The sequence below is a fragment of the Leopardus geoffroyi genome, chromosome B3, assembly GCF_018350155.1.
Source record: "Leopardus geoffroyi isolate Oge1 chromosome B3, O.geoffroyi_Oge1_pat1.0, whole genome shotgun sequence".
Lineage (NCBI taxonomy): Eukaryota > Metazoa > Chordata > Mammalia > Carnivora > Felidae > Leopardus > Leopardus geoffroyi.
Window position 1 is genome coordinate 6,192,374 of NC_059337.1, and position 17,924 is coordinate 6,210,297.

At 40.1% G+C, this 17,924-nt stretch overlaps 1 protein-coding gene across 2 annotated transcripts in view; it reads right to left on the reverse strand.

Annotated features, from left to right (window-relative positions):
• The window catches only part of TICRR (TOPBP1 interacting checkpoint and replication regulator), a 48,977-nt gene that overhangs the window by 14,466 nt on the left and 16,587 nt on the right, over positions 1 to 17,924 (reverse strand). For both annotated transcript variants that reach the window (XM_045452365.1, XM_045452366.1), the window contains exons 7-15: positions 17,196 to 17,414; positions 13,859 to 14,010; positions 12,772 to 12,869; positions 12,370 to 12,463; positions 12,195 to 12,274; positions 11,794 to 12,033; positions 11,207 to 11,303; positions 8,621 to 8,678; positions 6,881 to 7,030 (exon numbers count right to left, since the gene is read on the reverse strand). In XM_045452365.1, the coding sequence (XP_045308321.1) occupies positions 6,881 to 7,030; positions 8,621 to 8,678; positions 11,207 to 11,303; positions 11,794 to 12,033; positions 12,195 to 12,274; positions 12,370 to 12,463; positions 12,772 to 12,869; positions 13,859 to 14,010; positions 17,196 to 17,414 (1,188 nt within the window). The remainder of the gene's footprint in view (positions 1 to 6,880; positions 7,031 to 8,620; positions 8,679 to 11,206; positions 11,304 to 11,793; positions 12,034 to 12,194; positions 12,275 to 12,369; positions 12,464 to 12,771; positions 12,870 to 13,858; positions 14,011 to 17,195; positions 17,415 to 17,924) is intronic.

Below are 17,924 nucleotides of genomic sequence, written 5' to 3' on the forward strand. Positions count from 1 at the left end.
GTCACTATTTTCAGATGACATGATACTCTATATAGAAAACCCTACAGATTCCACCAAAAAGCACTAGAACCGATAAATAAATTTAGTAAAGGTGCAGGATTGCAATTAATATACAGAAATCTGTTGCCTTTCTACACACTAGTAACAAAGTAGAAGAAAAAAAAAGCCCATTTACAACTGCACCAAAAAGAATAAAATACCTAGGAATAAACTTAACCAAGGAGGTGAAAGACCTGTATTCTGACAAGTATAAAACACTGATAAAAGAAATTGAAGATGACACAAATAAATGGAAAGATATTCCATGCTCATGGATTTGAAGATTTAATATTGTTAAAATTTCCATACTACAAAAAGCAATCTACGGATTTAAGATAATCCCTATCAAAATACTAACAGCATCTTTCACAGAACTAGAACAAATACTAAAATTTGTATGGAACCACAAAAGATCCCAATTAGCCAAAGCAATCTTGATAAAGAACAAATCTAGAGGTATCACAATCTGTGATTTCAAGATATACTACAAAGCTATAATGAAAACAGTATGGTACTGGCACAAAAATAGACACACAGATCAAAAGAATCAATACAGAGCCCAGAACTAAACCACTCTCATGTGGTAAATCTACAACAAAGGAGGCAAGAATATACAATGGGAAAAGAGTCTATTCAATAAATGGTGCTGGGAAAACCAGATAGTTATGTGCAAAGGATGACACTGAACCACTTTCTTATGCCATATACGAAAATAAAATGGATTAAAGACCTAAATGTGAGACCCGAAAGCATAAAAATCCTAGAAGAGAACACAGGCAGTAAGTAACCTGACATCAGCAACTTCTTTCTAGGTATGTCTCCTCAGGCAAGAGAAACAAAAGCAAAAATAAACCTTTGGGACTACACTGAAATATAAAAAGCTTCTGCACAGCAAAGGAAACCAACAAAACGACAAGGCAACCCTACTGAATGAGAGAAGATATTTGCAAATGACATATCCAATAAGGGGTTAGTATCCCAAATACATAAAGAACTCATGCAAGTCAACACCAGAAAAATAATCCAATTAAAAAATGGGCAGAGGACCTGAACAGCTATTTCTCCAAAGACATACAAATGGCCAACAGAGACATAAAAAGATGCTCAAACATCACTCATCATCAAGGAAACTGGAATCAGAACTACAATGATAGGTCACTTTACACTTGTCAGAATGGCTAGTATCAAAACAAGAAATACCAAATGTTGGTGAGGATGTGGATAAAAGGGAACCCTTAGGAACTGTTGGTGGGAATACCAGCTGGTGCAGCCACTGGGGAAAACAGTATGAAGGTTCCTTTATTTTATTATTATTTTTTTTGTAGACGAAATTCTTGATTTTTTTAATATATATATACATACATATCTTGATTCTAAACCTTATAGTTTTGGATTATTATTATTTTTTACTTAAATCCAGGTTAGTTAACATGTAGTGTAATAATGATTTCAGGAATAGAATCTAGTGATTCATCACTTACATGTAACACCCAGTGCTCATCCCAACAAGTGCCCTCCTTAATGCCCAATGACAGTTCCTTTAAAAATTAAAAACAGAATTATCATATAATTCACCAGTACAATTCTACTACTGGGTATCTATCCAAAGAAAATGATAACTGCTAATTCAAAAAGATATACACACATCTCTGTTTATTGCAACTTTACAATAGCCAAGATATGGAAGCAACCCAAATGCCCATTGATAGATGAATGGATAGAGAAGATGTGGCATATACACAATGGAATATCACCCAGCCATAAAAAAGAATGAGATCTTGACATCTGTGACAACATGAATGGCCCTAGAGGGTATTTTGCTAAGTGAACTAAGTCAGAGAAAGACAAATGCCATATGGTTTCACTTATATGTGGAACCTAAAAAAACAAAACCAAACTCCTCAATACATAGAACTCATGGTTCCCAGAGGGGAGGTGCGTGGGGGGTGGGTGAAATAGATAAAGGGAATTAAGAGGTACAAACTTTCAGTTATAAAATAAACAGGTCACAGAGATTAGTACAGCACTCTATCCAATAAGAGCAGAATACACATTATTCTCAGGCACACACAGAACACTCTCCATTATAGGTCAAATGGTAGAGCATAAAATAAGTCTCAAATTTAATAAGACTAAAATACAAAGTTTGTTCTCCAACCACAATGGAGTGAAATTGGAAATTAACAACAGAAGGAATTTGGGAAACTCACAAATACATGAAGGTCAATGCACACATAAATAGTCAATGGGCCAAAGAAAAAATCACAAGGGAAATTAGAAAATATTTTGAGATAATGACAATGAAAGCACAACACACCCAAACTTACAGGACACAGCTAAAGTAGTGCTTAGAAGGGAATTTGTACCTGTTATGCCTGTATTAAAAAACAAGATCTCAAATCAATAACCTAAACTAAACCTGAAAAGGTCAAAAAGATCAAACTAACATCAAAGCAAGTAGAAGGAAGGAAATGGTAAAGATTACATAGTAAATAAATGAAATCAAGAATTAAAAAACAACAGAAAAACCAATGAAACCAAAAGTCAGTTCTTTGAGAAGAACCATAAAACACCCAGTGCTTTTTAGTGAAGAATCACTAAACTCTACTCCCGTCTTTGTTAAATTGGCAAATCTTTAACTAGACTGACCAAGAAAAGAGAGGGAAAACCCAAACTACTATGAAAGAGGGAACATTGCTACTGAGCTCGCAGAAATACAAATGACTATTAGGGAATACGGTGCACAACTGTGTAACAGTAAAATAGATAACCAAGAAGAAATGGACAAATTCCTACAAAGATACAAACACTGAAAACAGACTCAAGAAGAAACAAAATCTGAATAAACCTGTATGTAACAAGTGAAAGGATGGAAGTAGTTATCAAAACCTTCCCACAAAGAAGTACTCAGGACTAGATGGCTTTACTGCTGACTTCTACCTAACATTTAAAAAACAATTAAATTGTTGGGGCGCCTGGGTGGCTCATCTGCTTTCGGCTCAGCTCATGATCTCACGGTTCGTGGGTTCGAGCCCTGCATCGGCCTCTGTTCTCGCAGCTCGGAGCCTGGAGCCTGCTTCGGATTCTGTGTCTCCTTCTCTCTCTGCCCCTCCCCCGTTCATGCTCTGTCTCCCGCTCATGCTCTCTCTCTCCCTCTCCCTCAAAATAAATACACATATAAAAAAGTTTAAAAACCAAATTGTTAAAATGCTGACACTATCCAAAGCAGTCTACATATTCAATGCAATCCCTATCAAAATAACACCAGCATTCTTCACAGAGCTAGAACAAACAATTCTAAAATGGTATGGAACCAGAATAAGACCCCAACTAGCCAAAGTAATGTTAAAAAAGAAAACAAAAGCTGGAGGTATCACAATTCTGGACTTCAAGCTGTATTACAAAGCTGTAATTACCAAGACAGTATGGTACTGGCACCAAAACAGACACATAGATCAATGGAAGAGAATAGAGAACCCAGAAACGGACCCACAAATGTATGGCCAACTAACCTTTGACAAAGCAGGAAAGAATATCCAATGGAATAAAGACAGTCTCTTCAGCAAGTGGTGCTGGGAAAACTGGACAGTGACATGCAGAAGAATGAACCTGGACCGCTTTCTTACACCAGACACAAAAAGAAACTCAGGGGCGCCTGGGTGGCGCAGTCGGTTAAGTGTCCGACTTCAGCCAGGTCACGATCTTGCGGTCCGTGAGTTCGAGCCCCGCGTCAGGCTCTGGGCTGATGGCTCAGAGCCTGGAGCCTGTTTCCGATTCTGTGTCTCCCTCTCTCTCTGCCCCTCCCCCGTTCATGCTCTGTCTCTCTCTGTCCCAAAAACAAAATAAACATTGAAAAAAAAAAAAATTAAAAAAAAAAAAAAAAAGAAACTCAACATGGATGAAAGACCTAAATGTAAGATGGGAAACTATCAAAATCCTAGAAGAGAAAACAGGCAATACCTCTTTGACCTCAGCCACAGCAACCTCTTACAGACATGTCTCTGGAGGCAAGGGAAACAAAAGCAAAAATGAACTACTGCAAACTCATCAAGAAAACAGCTTCTACACAGCAAAGGAAACAATCAACAAAACAAAAAGGCAACTGATGGAAAAGGAGACAATATCTGCAAATGACATAACAGATAAAGGGTTAGTATCCAAAAATCCATAAAGAACTTATCAAACTCAACACCCAAAAAACAAATAATCCAATGAAGAAACGGGCAAAAGACATGAACACTTTTCCAAAGAAGACATCCAGATAGCTACCAGATACATGAAAAGATGCTCAACATCACTCATCATCAGGGAAATACAAATCAAAACCACAATGAGATACCACCTCACACCTGTCAGGATGGCTAACGTTAACAACTCAGGCAATGACATGTGTTGGCAAGGATGCAGACAAAGGGCAACACTTTTGCACTGCTGGTGGGAATGCAAACTGGTGCAGCCATTCTGACAGTAGGGAGGTTCCTCAAAAAATTAAAAATAGAACTACCCTAAGACCCAGCAATTTCACTACGAGGTATTTATCCAAAGAACACAAAAATGCTAATTCGAAGGGACACATGCACCCCAATGTTTATAGCAGCACTATCAACCAAAGCCAAGTTATGGAAAGAGCCCAAATGTCCATTGATTGATGAATAGATACAGAAGATGTGATATATATACACAATGGAATATCACTCGGTGATCAAAAAGAATGAAATCTTGCCATTTGCAACAACATGGATGGAACTAGAGTGTATTATGCTGAGCCAAAGAGGCAAAGAAAGATAAATATATGACTTCACTCATGTGGAATTTAAGAAACAAAACGGGAAGAAAAGGAAAAATAAAGAGGAAGTGAGGCAAACCTTAAGAGACTCTTAAATACAGAAAACTGAGGGTTGCTAGGGGGTGCTAGGTGTGGAGATGGGCTAAATGGGTGATGGGCATTAAGGAGAGCATTTGCTGGGATGAGCACTGGATGTTATATGTAAGTGAAGAATCACTAAATTATACTCCTGAAATCATTATTACACTATATGTTAGCTAACTTGGATTAAATAAAATTTTAAAAAATTAACACCTTAATATATATGGTCAATTAACTTTTTTTTAAAGTTTATTTATTTTGAGAGTGAGCAAACAGGGGAGAAGCAGAGAGAGAGGGAGAAAGAATCCCAAACAGGCTCTGTGCTGTCAGCAGAGTCCAACGTAGGGCTTGATCTCATGAACCGTGAGATCATGACCTGAGCCAAAACCAAGAATCGAATGCTTAACCGACTGAGCCACTCAGGCACCCCTGGTCAATTGACTTTGACTATGATGCCAAGACAATTCAATGAGGAAAGAAGCCATTTCAACTAATGGAACAACTGGATAGCCATATATGAGAGAACGATGTTGGGCTCCTATCTCACACAAAATCATGCACAAAAGTTAACTCCAAATGGATCAAAGACTGAAACGTAACTGTTTAAAGTTAAAAGCGGATTCTGTTCGTTTTTTTTTTCCTAAGTTAGGACACCAAACGCATGAGCAATGACAAAAATTCACAAACTGCTTTCAAATGGACTTTACCAAAATTAAAAACTTTGTGTATCAAAGAGCACTATCAAGGAAAGTGAAAAGACAACCCCCAGACGAGGTAAAATATTCACAAACCATGTATCTGATGAGGGCCCAATATCTAGAATACATAAAGAATTCTTATAATTCAACAGTAAAAAGACAAACAACCCAATTAGAAAATGGGTTAAGATTTGAATAGACATTCTCTGAAGTAGATCTACAAATGGCCCACAGGCACAGGATAAGATGCTCAATACCAGTCATCAGAGAAATGCAACCCATAACCACAATGAGCCAACACTGCACACCCAGGAGGATGGGGAGAATCAAAGAAAGAGACCACAGTTGGGGGGAGGTGTGGGGAAACTGGAACCCTCACACATTGCCAGCGGGAACGTGAAATGGTATAGCCACATTGGAAAGCAATTTGGTAATTCCTCGAAAGTTAAACACAGAGTTACCATATGTCCCTATAATTTCATTCCAAGGCATGTGCCTGAGAATTAAAAACACGTCTACGTGAAATCTTGTGTGTGTTTATAGAAGCATATTCCTAACAGCTGAACAGTAGAAACAACTCAAATGTCCGCCAATTGATGAATGGACAAATAAAAGGCAGTTTATCCACACAATGGTGTATTATGGCAATAAAAAGAAATGAAGTGCTGAGATGTGCTACAACCTGTACATAAAGCTTGAAAACATTATGTTAAGTGAAAGAAGCTGGTTACAAGGACCACATAGTATATGACTCTACTTAAAAGAAATATGCACAAGCAGTGAATCCACAGAAACAGCAAGTAGACTGGTGGTTGCCTACAGCTGGGAAAGTTGGGGGAAATGGGAGAGTGACTGTACTGGATATGTGGTTTCTTTCTGGAGTGATGAAAACAATCTGGAATTAGTGATGACGGTTGCACCACTTCACGAATACAAGGAAGGCCAGTGAATTGCATTCTTTACTCAATTACTACAAGAACAAAAAAGAAAAAACCAAAACACCCAAAAGTCTAGAAAAAAAACTGGTCATTATCCTTCATTTCTTTTTCACTGGTTTGTCAAACAGATACTTGTAGGGGTGACTAGGTAGGAGAGGACTGACCAGATCCCAGGATTAAGTCTTCACCCAAGCTTGGAGGAAGAGAGACCCCAAGGGGAAAACTGATGGTAACCACAGAGAGGAAAATGGAGGAGATCAATGAGCTTCTGCAACAGAGTCTGAAGACTGCTTTGGATCCAAGAATCCCCTTCTATTGGTTACCCTAAAATATAATACCTTTGGTCTTCTTCTTCAAGTTGTTAAATTTATTCTCCAAACCTTCCACAACCGACACAGAATGGCTTCTAGGCAACCCCCGCTTTGCCAATCTCTTTGAAGGAGAAATCATTTCATGGTTGAAGAGATTTCTTCGAACTTTGGTCACTTCTGAAAGCATTAAAAAAAACAAACAAAAGCACCAAATATTATCACTAATAAATGCCATATCTGGGAAAAGAAAGACATCCAAAACAGAAAGCGGCTGATTAAGCTTAAGGAACTATTCTACAGACTGGCTTCTATATTCACATTCACTAACAGGACTTTCTTAAATATTATACTCATATGGTACATAAAGACTATTTACTTTTACAAATTCAATTTAAATCTAACTTTTCAGGAACACAAGGAAGGCCCACATCACTTAAATCAGAGTCTGTCGTCATTGTAAAATGGACACAATCCTCAGGAGGCTGGTAGTGTAGATCAGGGTCTGTTTTAATGTATGCCAGAATTGTGAGGATTTTCCTCACTTTGGGCCTTTTTACTGCTTTGTACTCGGCTCCAAGGAGAAAAAGTGTTCTTCTCAAATCCACAGATTTCACTCTGTGGATTTGAGTATTTCACGAGTTTGCTGCATTATTTTAAATTCTCTTCCTGACTTCAGAACATGGGAGTGTGTGACCATTTATAGACTTAAAGTTGAGGAAAGTAGCTGAAGAAATCAATCAAAAACTACCTGACAAAGCCAGCAGGATGGCATCTTCATCCGAAGCAAGATGGCCTATAGGGAAGCCGACTCACCCACTCACCACGGTAACTCTTCTGAGAGCAAGTCATTTAAATACAACCCCAATAAACCATGACCCACAAGTTGGGAGGAGCCCTTACATTTACCGATCAATGACAGACATTAAAGTTAAGGACACCAGTGATACCCAAGTTTCAAAAACAAACGCCTGAAACTCATTTATGATCTGACAGCCAAGCTGGATTTGTTGGTTTGTTTTCCCAAGTTTATAAAAGTTTAACATTGACAGAAAATGCCAATGACTAATTCATTACACGTAGAGTCATCATTAAAATTCACCAACTGTCAAGTTTTGTTTTCTCCCTCCATCACTCTCTACATTTACAGTTTCCCACCAGGAACACAGCACAGTAAGGTAGGAACACCACAAGAAATAAGGGCCTATCACCCAGCATACTACCAATCTTCACATTTCTCTTACTGCCTCAATATCCCTTATGGCTTCTTGCCTCCCTGAATTTAAGATCCAGGCAGGGATCATATAGTGCATTCAACTGTCACATTTAAAGTGCTTTCATCTAGACCAGTTTCACTGCCTCTTTTCCTTTCTGTGGCTTTCATAATAATGGTGTTAAAGAAAAAAAAAAAAAAAGATTTCAGGCCAGGGACACCTGGAAGGCTCAGTCAGTAGAGCATGCAACTCTTGATCTCAGGGTCATGAGTTCACCCCCCATGTTGGGTGTAAAGCTTAGTTAAAAAAAATAAAGATTTCTGGCCCGTGATTTTGCAGAATGCAGTCATTTTGAGACTGTGTGAATATCTTATTCTCCTAAGATATTCTTAGGACATATTTGGACTTAGGACATATGATACCCGGACGTATCTCATTAACCAACGATCATATAAAATTATAATTTAGAACTGTATGCAGCTGTTTAAATACATGCAATTAAGCTAAGTTTGTCATCCTAGTCAGTATATGCGTACACCGAGAAGACAAAGTATACCTTGCACTGTATCTTTTGCCAGGACTGGAGGCTGCTGAAGAGTAAGGTGAGAGCCTTCCTGAAAGAGTAAATCGGCACTCATTTAAAAGAATAAAAATTCCACATGAAGTCCTCTGACCCTCGCAGTTCCACTTGCCGGAACCCCTAACAGAAATACTTGTAAAATGCACAAAAACAGATATATGTTCCAAGGACACTGAAGCCTGCATTGTAGGCAAAATAAGAAACACCCCAGGGGCGCCTGGGTAGCTCAGTCGGTTGAGCGTCCGACTTCGGCTCAGGTCATGACCTTGCGGTCTGTGAGTTCGAGCCCCATGTCGGGCTCTGTGCTGACAGCCCAGAGCCTGGAGCCTGTTTCAGATTCTGTGTCTCCTTCTCTCTCTGACCCTCCCCCTTCATGCTCTCTCTCTGTCTCAAAAATAAACGTTAAAAAAATTTTTTTAAAAAAACAAACACCCTAAATATCCATAAAGAATGAAAGACATTTTGATACATCCATCCAACAGACACTAAAAGATTAGTAAGACCTTTAAAAATAGAGAAGGAAGGAAGACTTATCTGTACATACACAGAAAGAGCTACATGATGGGAGAAAGTGGTGGGGGTGGGAAGGAGAAGTATAGCAGCTTAGTAACGATTTGTAACATTTATGCATAGGCATGTATCCAGGTATGTGGAAACTTTTGATGTGTGCTATTGGTGTATACAGAAAGGGGCCTGGGAAGAGGAGGGACACTCTTAACTTTTAACTTATTAAGGTTTCCGTTTTTTAACGATGATCATGTATACCTTCTATACTAAAAAAAGTAAAGGAAAACCCGTATAAATTAGAAGATGACTATACTCTTTAAAAAAAAAAAATGTGGGGTGCCTGGGTGGCTTGGTCAGTTAAGCGTCCGACTTCGGCTCAGGTCATGATCTCGCGGTCCGTGAGTTCGAGCCCCGCGTTGGGCTCTGGGCTGATGGCTCAGAGCCTGGAGCCTGTTTCAAATTCTGTGTCTCCCTCTCTCTCTCTGCTCCTCCCCTGTTCATGCTCTGTCTCTCTCTGTCCCAAAAATAAATAAACGTCAAAAAAAAAATTTTTTTTTTAAATAAAAAAATTAAAAAGTTTATTTTTGAGAGAGCACATGAGTGGGGGAGGGGCAGAGAGAAAGGTAGACAGAGGATCTGAAGCAGGCTCTGCGCTGACAGCACAGAGCCCAAAGTGGGGCTTGAGCTCATGAACTGTGAGATCATGACCTGAGCTGAAGTCAGATGTTTAACCAAGTGAGCCACCCAGGTGCCCCCCCTTTTTTAAAATTTTACAGTGACACTGTGAGTATGGGAGAGAGGGAGAGAGGGAGAGAGAGGGAGAGAGTGACAGAGAGAGAGAGAGACAGAGAGAGGGAGAGACAGAGAGAGAGAGAGAGAGACAGAGAGAGAGAGAGACAGAGAGAGAGAGAAGCTTAAGCAGGCTCCACGCAGAGCCCAGTGCAGGGCTCAACTCCACAACCCTGGGATCATGACCTGAACTGAATTCAAAAGTCAGATGCTTAACCCACTGAGCCACCCAAGCACCCCGAGGATGACTATAATCTTAAGGAGTCTCTATATTAAATTATTTGCTATACAATAATCTAAAAATATAGATACAGCTATACAATGGAATTGTTTTTAAAGCTTGGGGTTGTTTCTTTCCCATTATGCCAATGTGTTACTTGAAGAATGAACTACCACATGGAGGCTGACTTAAGGAGTGCTAGAAAGGACTGTGAATCATTGTAACATCTAGAGAGAGGAAGCCTGCCACTTATGCTGCTGTCACTTTTGGATTTCCTGCTCTCCACTCAGGATTCCAACACATAAGATTAGTGCCTGATTCATGGACACTTATGAAGGCACACTAAGGAAGTGAATACCACTAGCTCTTAAAATGCAATCCCACCTCCAATCCCAAAGGACAGCTACACATATCTAGAAACAAAGCAAACCGTTGTTATGATTAATGCTTCTAAAACTAATTCTTACAGAATTTTAACTCTTCTCAGAGTGCCTGCAGTTCCAAAGTTTCAAGGTACTCTCTTCTTTCCTTAATAAAACATCAGTTCTACTTAATATTAACAGACTGCAGCTGGGTTCAAGTCCTCTCATCTACTGTCACAGAAAAGCAGATCACCTGGGTCCCGACAGCACCCTTCCCCCACCCCACCTTACTGAAGTAAAAGGTACTGAAAAGCACCTTCTGATCTGCAATCAAAGTCCTATCATGATGCACATTATTTTTTCAATGGTCTCTTTACTTATGTTAGTTATTATTTTATGAGTTTTCTTATCTAGATATTTTGAATTCACTTATTCATTCCTAACTTTCACTTGCTGATTTTCTTTGTATCACCTCTAACTGTCACACTTTTGGGTAAGATGGCTTATCTTCAACAAATTTATAGTTCTTTACTTGTTGGATTAAAAACATCTACTTTTATTTCTATATTCTCCAATGACCATTTCCTCAAAGTAGAGACACTGCCTTTCAATCTTGTTGAATCAACTCCTGCTGGAAAGAACAGACCTAGAAGCACCATTTCCTGTCCTCTGGAAATAACTTACATGTTTTGTAGCTCTCTTGGACACTTTGGGAATTTCAATTTGCCGAAGATTCTGTGAAACCTCTGCAATGCTTTTATGTCTTATTAACGCATTTTTCCTTTTAAAAACAGAAACAAAGAGCCAAAACACATTCAATAGAGGTGACAAGTAGTTACATTAGAAAAGAACCAGAGTTTCTAAGAGAACATTAAATAAAAGTCAGTTTTTTTGACACTGGTCTGAATCTGTAGCGAAATACGCCAACTTCACAATTTTTCCAAAATAACTGCTATAAATTCAACTAGTCATGAGCAATGAATAACATCAAGAAAAACAGAAAGTACGCGGAAGCCCTCAACTTGTCTCCTAAAAGGCTCCTGGCAACCCCATGCGGACAGGTAAGAAGGACACTGTGGACCACGTCATCACCACTGCATATTCCCTGGGTAGTGAAAGGCAGCAGATGATGTAGGTTAGGAACTCCGAGAAGTGGTTTCTATGATTCAGAAGTAAGGGCAGCTAGGAATTCAATCAATTATTTAAAGGCAACTGCCCTCTGTCTGAACTACAACAGTGCAAGTAATTCCTCCAATCTCTTGAGCTCCCACCTTCTCTTCTTAGCTGATCTGGTACGAAGCTCCTCCAGTTGGTCAGATTCGGTGCCGCCCGACACTGATCTCTGAGCACTTGACAGAAGAGGCACAGAAGGAAGCGGTGATCTGCTCTCCTGTGTCATGGAGTCATCGCTGAAAAAGTCTAGAGGAAGGACGCCAGCTAGCTTCTGAGGAATCATAAACCCCAGGCTGTCGTAAAGAGCTCCGAGTGTCTTCGGGATGGAGCCAATATACCTGCGGAACAGACTGGTTGAACGTGGAGCAGCCACCATTCCACCCTCTCTGTTCCACCCCTCATCCAGCACGAGAAGCAGTCCTCCCATTCCACGATTCGCACACAATACCACAGTGGTTCCTGGTAAAAGAGTAGTAAAGTTACTAGTCCTCAAACTCACAACTCCAAAATTTCTTCCAGAAACTTCGCGAGGTATGCCGAATCCTCAGTTAAACACACCATGCGCAGCAAATCCGTCACCTGAAGAAGAGAGTGGAAAATTACCATATGCCTTCTACAGGGACGCTGAAAGTCTTTGAGGCTGATTCCCAGGGGCGCTGGGCTTATATACTTGCCTCCTTCACCACTTGCTCCATATCGTCTACACTTTCGTGTATGGAAGGACACTGCAGACACACCTCCAAACGAAGAAATACCTGAAGCAGGCACCTTGAGAGAAAAAATACTTGGTCATATCGATCATGAGTGCCATTTAACTAAAAGCTCCTTCCTTAAGCAAAGATCTTTTTCCAGAAGAACCGACAACCAAAAAGAAGAGTCATTGCTTTCTCTAAGTAATGACATGATTAATAGATAAATGGGTAACTCAAACTGCACCTTAAAACATCACAAAGAATCAGGCACAAAAAGCCTTTGAACAATTGGCAATCTATTTTAAATGAATAGAAGCAAATCTTAGAGCTTTGTTTGGGAGTGGTGGTAAATCAATCAATCAATCAACAAAGGTAGTTACTTACTCTCTGACTTTATCTTCATCCAGTTTTTTGCCCAGATTTTGTCGAAGACTTTTGCTAGTTTTTAAGAGGCAATTTTTTACCTGATTCAGGCAGTTCATCTGAAAATACAGAATTATTACCTAGGAGAAAACTGAGTTACTTATTATATCTAATTTATTTCACAGCTGACTAATGCCGTAAGAAGGGAAGTATATCCCCTCAGGTATTTCCCTCTTATTGAACGAAAAATAGTGAAATGAATGTTCTTATTTCATATCTTCAAAAAAAAAAAACAGGGTAAAAAAGATATTTAAGAGCAAGGAGGTGTGGATACAACAAGCTTGCATGTCTGACCTTAAAAAAAAACAAAAAACTTAAGGACTATAAATAACTCCTATCTATTTTTGAGGAGACTGGCTTTCAGCACTAACCGTGAATAAAGACAATGACAGCATGGTCTAAACCAGTGGTTTACAATACTCCCTCTGCATAGAATCACCTACGAAGCTTTTTACAAGTACATATACTCAGGAACCAAGCCCAAGAGATCTGTTTCTGTTGGTCTTGAGGAAACCAGGCATTAGCATTTTTCAAAAATGTTCTAGGTGACTCTAAAGTCCCCTAAGGTAAAAACCGCTGGTTTAATTCATGCAGCTAACATGTAGTTGAGAACAGAGATTTTTGTTAGAAAAGAAGTACACGAAGGGGCACCTGGGTGGGTCAGTTAAACATCCAACTCTTGATTTTGGCTCAGGTAATAATCTCGCAGTTGTAAGATCGAGCCCCCCACACCGGCCTCCACACCGAGCATGAAGCTTTGCTTAGGATTCTCTCGATGTGTCCCTTTCCCCCTCTCCTCTGCTCTTTAAAAAAAATTTAAAAAGAAGTACATGTAATTACCACTACCCTCACCCAGCCTATTTTCCGGATTTCTGCTTTACCAGTTCATTGTGTCTACTTCCCACGATCTGCAATTAAGTTCATCCCTTCTCTTATTTTTGAATCACACACTGCATAGCAATCATTTCCCAAGACATATGAACCAAACCCACCAACGAGCAACCAACCACTCCACCTATAATAAACAGCAACATCCATACTCTCTTACTTCCAATTCCTTGGTGCCTTTTGACTTTAGGAATGCTTTAATGGTTGAGATTATATTCCGAGCACATGAATGCAACATGATTTCTCCTGTGGCCACAGTCTTTTGGTAATTTTCATGTATGTAAGACAGGAGCTCCTCTTCAGTTTTAAAGTCTGTGAAAAAAAAAAATTAAGTTGATCATCACATCCAGCTGAAGTCACTGTATGGCTTAAGCCAGTGGTTGTCAACTAGGTATCTTGCCTCCCAGGGCACGTATGGCTACTTCCGGGTTGCCAGACTGGTGGGGAGGAGGAGGGTGCTCCTGGCATCTAGTGACCAAAGGCCAGGGATGCTGCTAAACATCCTGTGGTTCAAGGGACAGCCCCTAACAGCCCCTAACAGACATCCAAAATGTCAGTGGTGGGGAGGCTGAGAAATGCAGAGATCCTGATTAATTAAGGCTCTGCAAATCAAATGTACATATTATAAATTTAATGATAACTATTAATGGAAAAGAAACCATAGGGGCGCCTGGCTGGCTCAGTCAGTGGAGCATGCGACTCTTGATGTCAGGGTTGTGAGTTCGAGCCCCATGTTGGGTGAACAGATTACTTAAAAATAAAATCTTAAAAAAAGAAAAGAAAAGGGATGCCTGGGTTGCTCAGTAGGTTGAACGTCTGACTAGTGATTTTGGCTCAGGTCATGATCCCAGGGGTTGTGGGATCGAGCCTCGCGTCAGGCTTCACACAGAGCGGGGTGCCTGCTTGAGATTCATTCTCTCTCCCTCTGCCCCTCTCCCTTGCTTGCACTCTCACGTGCGCTCGCTCTCGCTCTCTCTCTCTAAAACAAAAAAAAAACACCTATATAACCTCCAAACCCAGCAGAAAGGAAGAGGAACAAACAAAACTTGATTAATCCCAGTCTGCTAGAAAGGAAAAAACAAACAAAAAAACCTAGAAAGCACAAAATAAGACTCTAAAAAACATCCAAGCTTATCAATAATTATAAACATCTATTTCACAAATGCACATGCTGGTTAAGAGAAACTATCAGATTGGGTTAAAAAATTCCCTTATAGGGGCGCCTGGGTGGCGCAGTCGGTTAAGCGTCCCACTTCAGCCAGGTCACGATCTCGCGGTCCTTGAGTTCGAGCCCCGCGTCAGGCTCTGGGCTGATGGCTCAGAGCCTGGAGCCTGTTTCCGATTCTGTGTCTCCCTCTCTCTCTGCCCTTCCCCCGTTCATGCTCTGTCTCTCTCTGTCCCAAAAAAAATAAATAAATAAATGTTAAAAAAAAAAAAACAAAAAAAAATTCCCTTATATTCTGGATGTCACCAAATATTTAGAAGTATCAATGAAAACAGAACATAGCAAACTTGTATAATGCACTTAAATTAAAACTTAAAGGAAAGTTCATAGACTTAAATAATCTTTTAAAGAAGAAAAATAAAAACCAATTAGCTAAGGGTACAACAGAAGAAACAGCATGAGAGAATAAATCCAAAAAACAAAGGCAATACTAAAGACAGGAACAGAAATGAATTAAATAGGGAAAAAAAAAAAACAAGAGAGATCAGCAGAAACAAAAAAATAATTCTCTGCAAAACCAGATACAGAAATCTATAGTAAGACTGAGGAATATTAAATAGAGAAAGGATAAATAAGCAGTATTAGAATGGAAAAATAGAGCAGAGATTTGAAATACTAAGAGGTGAGGTCAAAGTTCATTTTTTCCATCAAGACACCCATCTGTTCCAGCACCATTTGTTGAAAAGATTATCGTTTTCCCACTGAATTATTGGGGCACCTTTGTCCAAAAGCATGTACCACTGTTGGGCGGGTCTATTTCTGCTCAGAATCTAATCCAGAAACTGTGTTAATATTTTTTATTTATTAAAAAAAATTTTTTTTAATGTTTATTTATTTATTTTTATTTTTTTTTTCAACGTTTATTTATTTTTGGGACAGAGAGAGACAGAGCATGAACGGGGGAGGGGCAGAGAGAGAGGGAGACACAGAATCGGAAATAGGCTCCAGGCTCTGAGCCATCAGCCCAGAGCCCGACGCGGGGCTCGAACTCAGAGACTGCGAGATCGTGACCTGGCTGAAGTCGGACGCTTAACCGACTGCGCCACCCAGGCGCCCCAAATGTTTGTTTATTTTTGAGACAGAGAGAGACAGAGCATGAACGGGGGAGGGGCAGAGAGAGAGGGAGACACAGAATCGGAAACAGGCTCCAGGCTCTGACCAGTCAGCACAGAGCCTGACGCGGGGCTCGAACTCACAGACTGTGAGATCATGACCTGAGCTGAAGTCGGACGCTTAACCGATTGAGCCACCGAGGCGCCCCAGAAACTGTGTTAATATTAATGGCACTTGAGTACTGTTAATTTTGCTCTCCCTTGAATGAACCATCCACATTCGTGAATACTTTTTTACTAGCTCATTAAAGATGTTCTGTCCCATTCAAACTGATTATCATCTGTGAATCTAGCATTCCAAAGGTGGGGGGAAAAAAACTCTTCAAGGAGCAGAAAACTTTTACTCCAGAATTCTTAAAAGAAATCAAAGGTAACATCATGCAGTTATTGTCCAAAGTTCACCTCCCACAGGACCGGCTCTGGTAGCGTGAGCTAAGAATGTGCCCTGAGGATGAGAAACACACTGCAGTGCAATCCATTTTTTAGGAAAGAAAGAAACAAATAGGAAAATTAACGCTACTGGATGAAATTCTTCTGCCCAACTCTGAAAGACCTCAATACACTAGATGAGTCACAAAGCTTCCCCATCTCCCTCTCTTCCTCAATGGCTAAAGCTTCTTTAACTACCTGTCCTAGGGCCATGCCATGGCCCTTCTTGTGACTTTACTGAGGCTAATCTCCCATCTAGTACACTCTTCTTTTACCCTCCTGCCATCTGAATTCTGCTTGTTCCTTAAACTCCAGCCTGGGCTCCACTGCCTCCTTAGAAGCCTTCTCAGCCTCTTCTGGCCCAAGGCCGACCTTCTTGTTCTCAATGCCTAGTATGTCTTTGCTGTTGTAGCTTCTTGGCTCTCTTATGTCTTACGTTGTATTAGTCCATTATGTACTTCGTGTGTGTGTGTGTGTGTGTGTGTATGCTCGCATGTACACATGCATATATGAATTCACTATTGTCATCTTTGTGATTGGATCATAAATCTGAGAATAGGACATGATCTTATTTTTATTGTATTCCCCATAACACACCTTGAGGAATTCAGCAGATATTCAATAGATGTTCATTAACTGAAGGACAGGATTAAAATTTATAAAAATACGAGGGTATGAAAGAATAAGCGTGGCCTTAGACCCCAAAACACGATGGCATCGGGAATAAATACCTTTAGGTTTAGAGCTTCGGAGTATTCTCCCTCGGTTTTCCACTTTATCTGCCGTTCTTCCAACGGCTGCCCTTGGGATCCCTTTCTCCCTGGTGGCATCTGGACTGCCATCTGGACACGACTTCTGGGCCTTCACGTTCAGCCTCGCGACATTCAACATCTTTAAGGAACGGCACATGGTGTTCATCTTCTGCCTCACCGGGGTGCGAGGGACCCCTCCTACCAAAACAGCATCGTGGGAAGACAAGTAAAATAGCTTTTACTTCTGCAGAATTAGTAATGCTTTAATTCAGACTCAGTATTCTGTGAAGGGATACTGCAATAAAGTACATCCCTTCAGGAGGATGTGAAGGAGGTGGTTCTCCCATCGGTCTGTACCTACAACACAGAAGAGAAAGAGAGCTCTTCTTGTAACGGAAGTTTAGGAACTAAATATGGCAACAAGATCGGATGATTTTTAGGAAGGCAGAGGCCGAACAGACCCAAGGTATCATCACCCAGGGGTCACAGAGTTGTGACAAAAGTTCTGGAAGGCAATTGAGAAGTATGCATTGCAAGCTACTTTTCCCCCACTTTTTGATACACTAACTTGTTCCAAACAATTTACAATAAGGAAGTCACTCAAAGAATAAATCCTATGCACCCCATATACTACGGTATTACTTATAATGATAAAAATTGAAAACTGTTCAACAACAGAAAAATTTCATCAATCTTGTGAGGCAATGA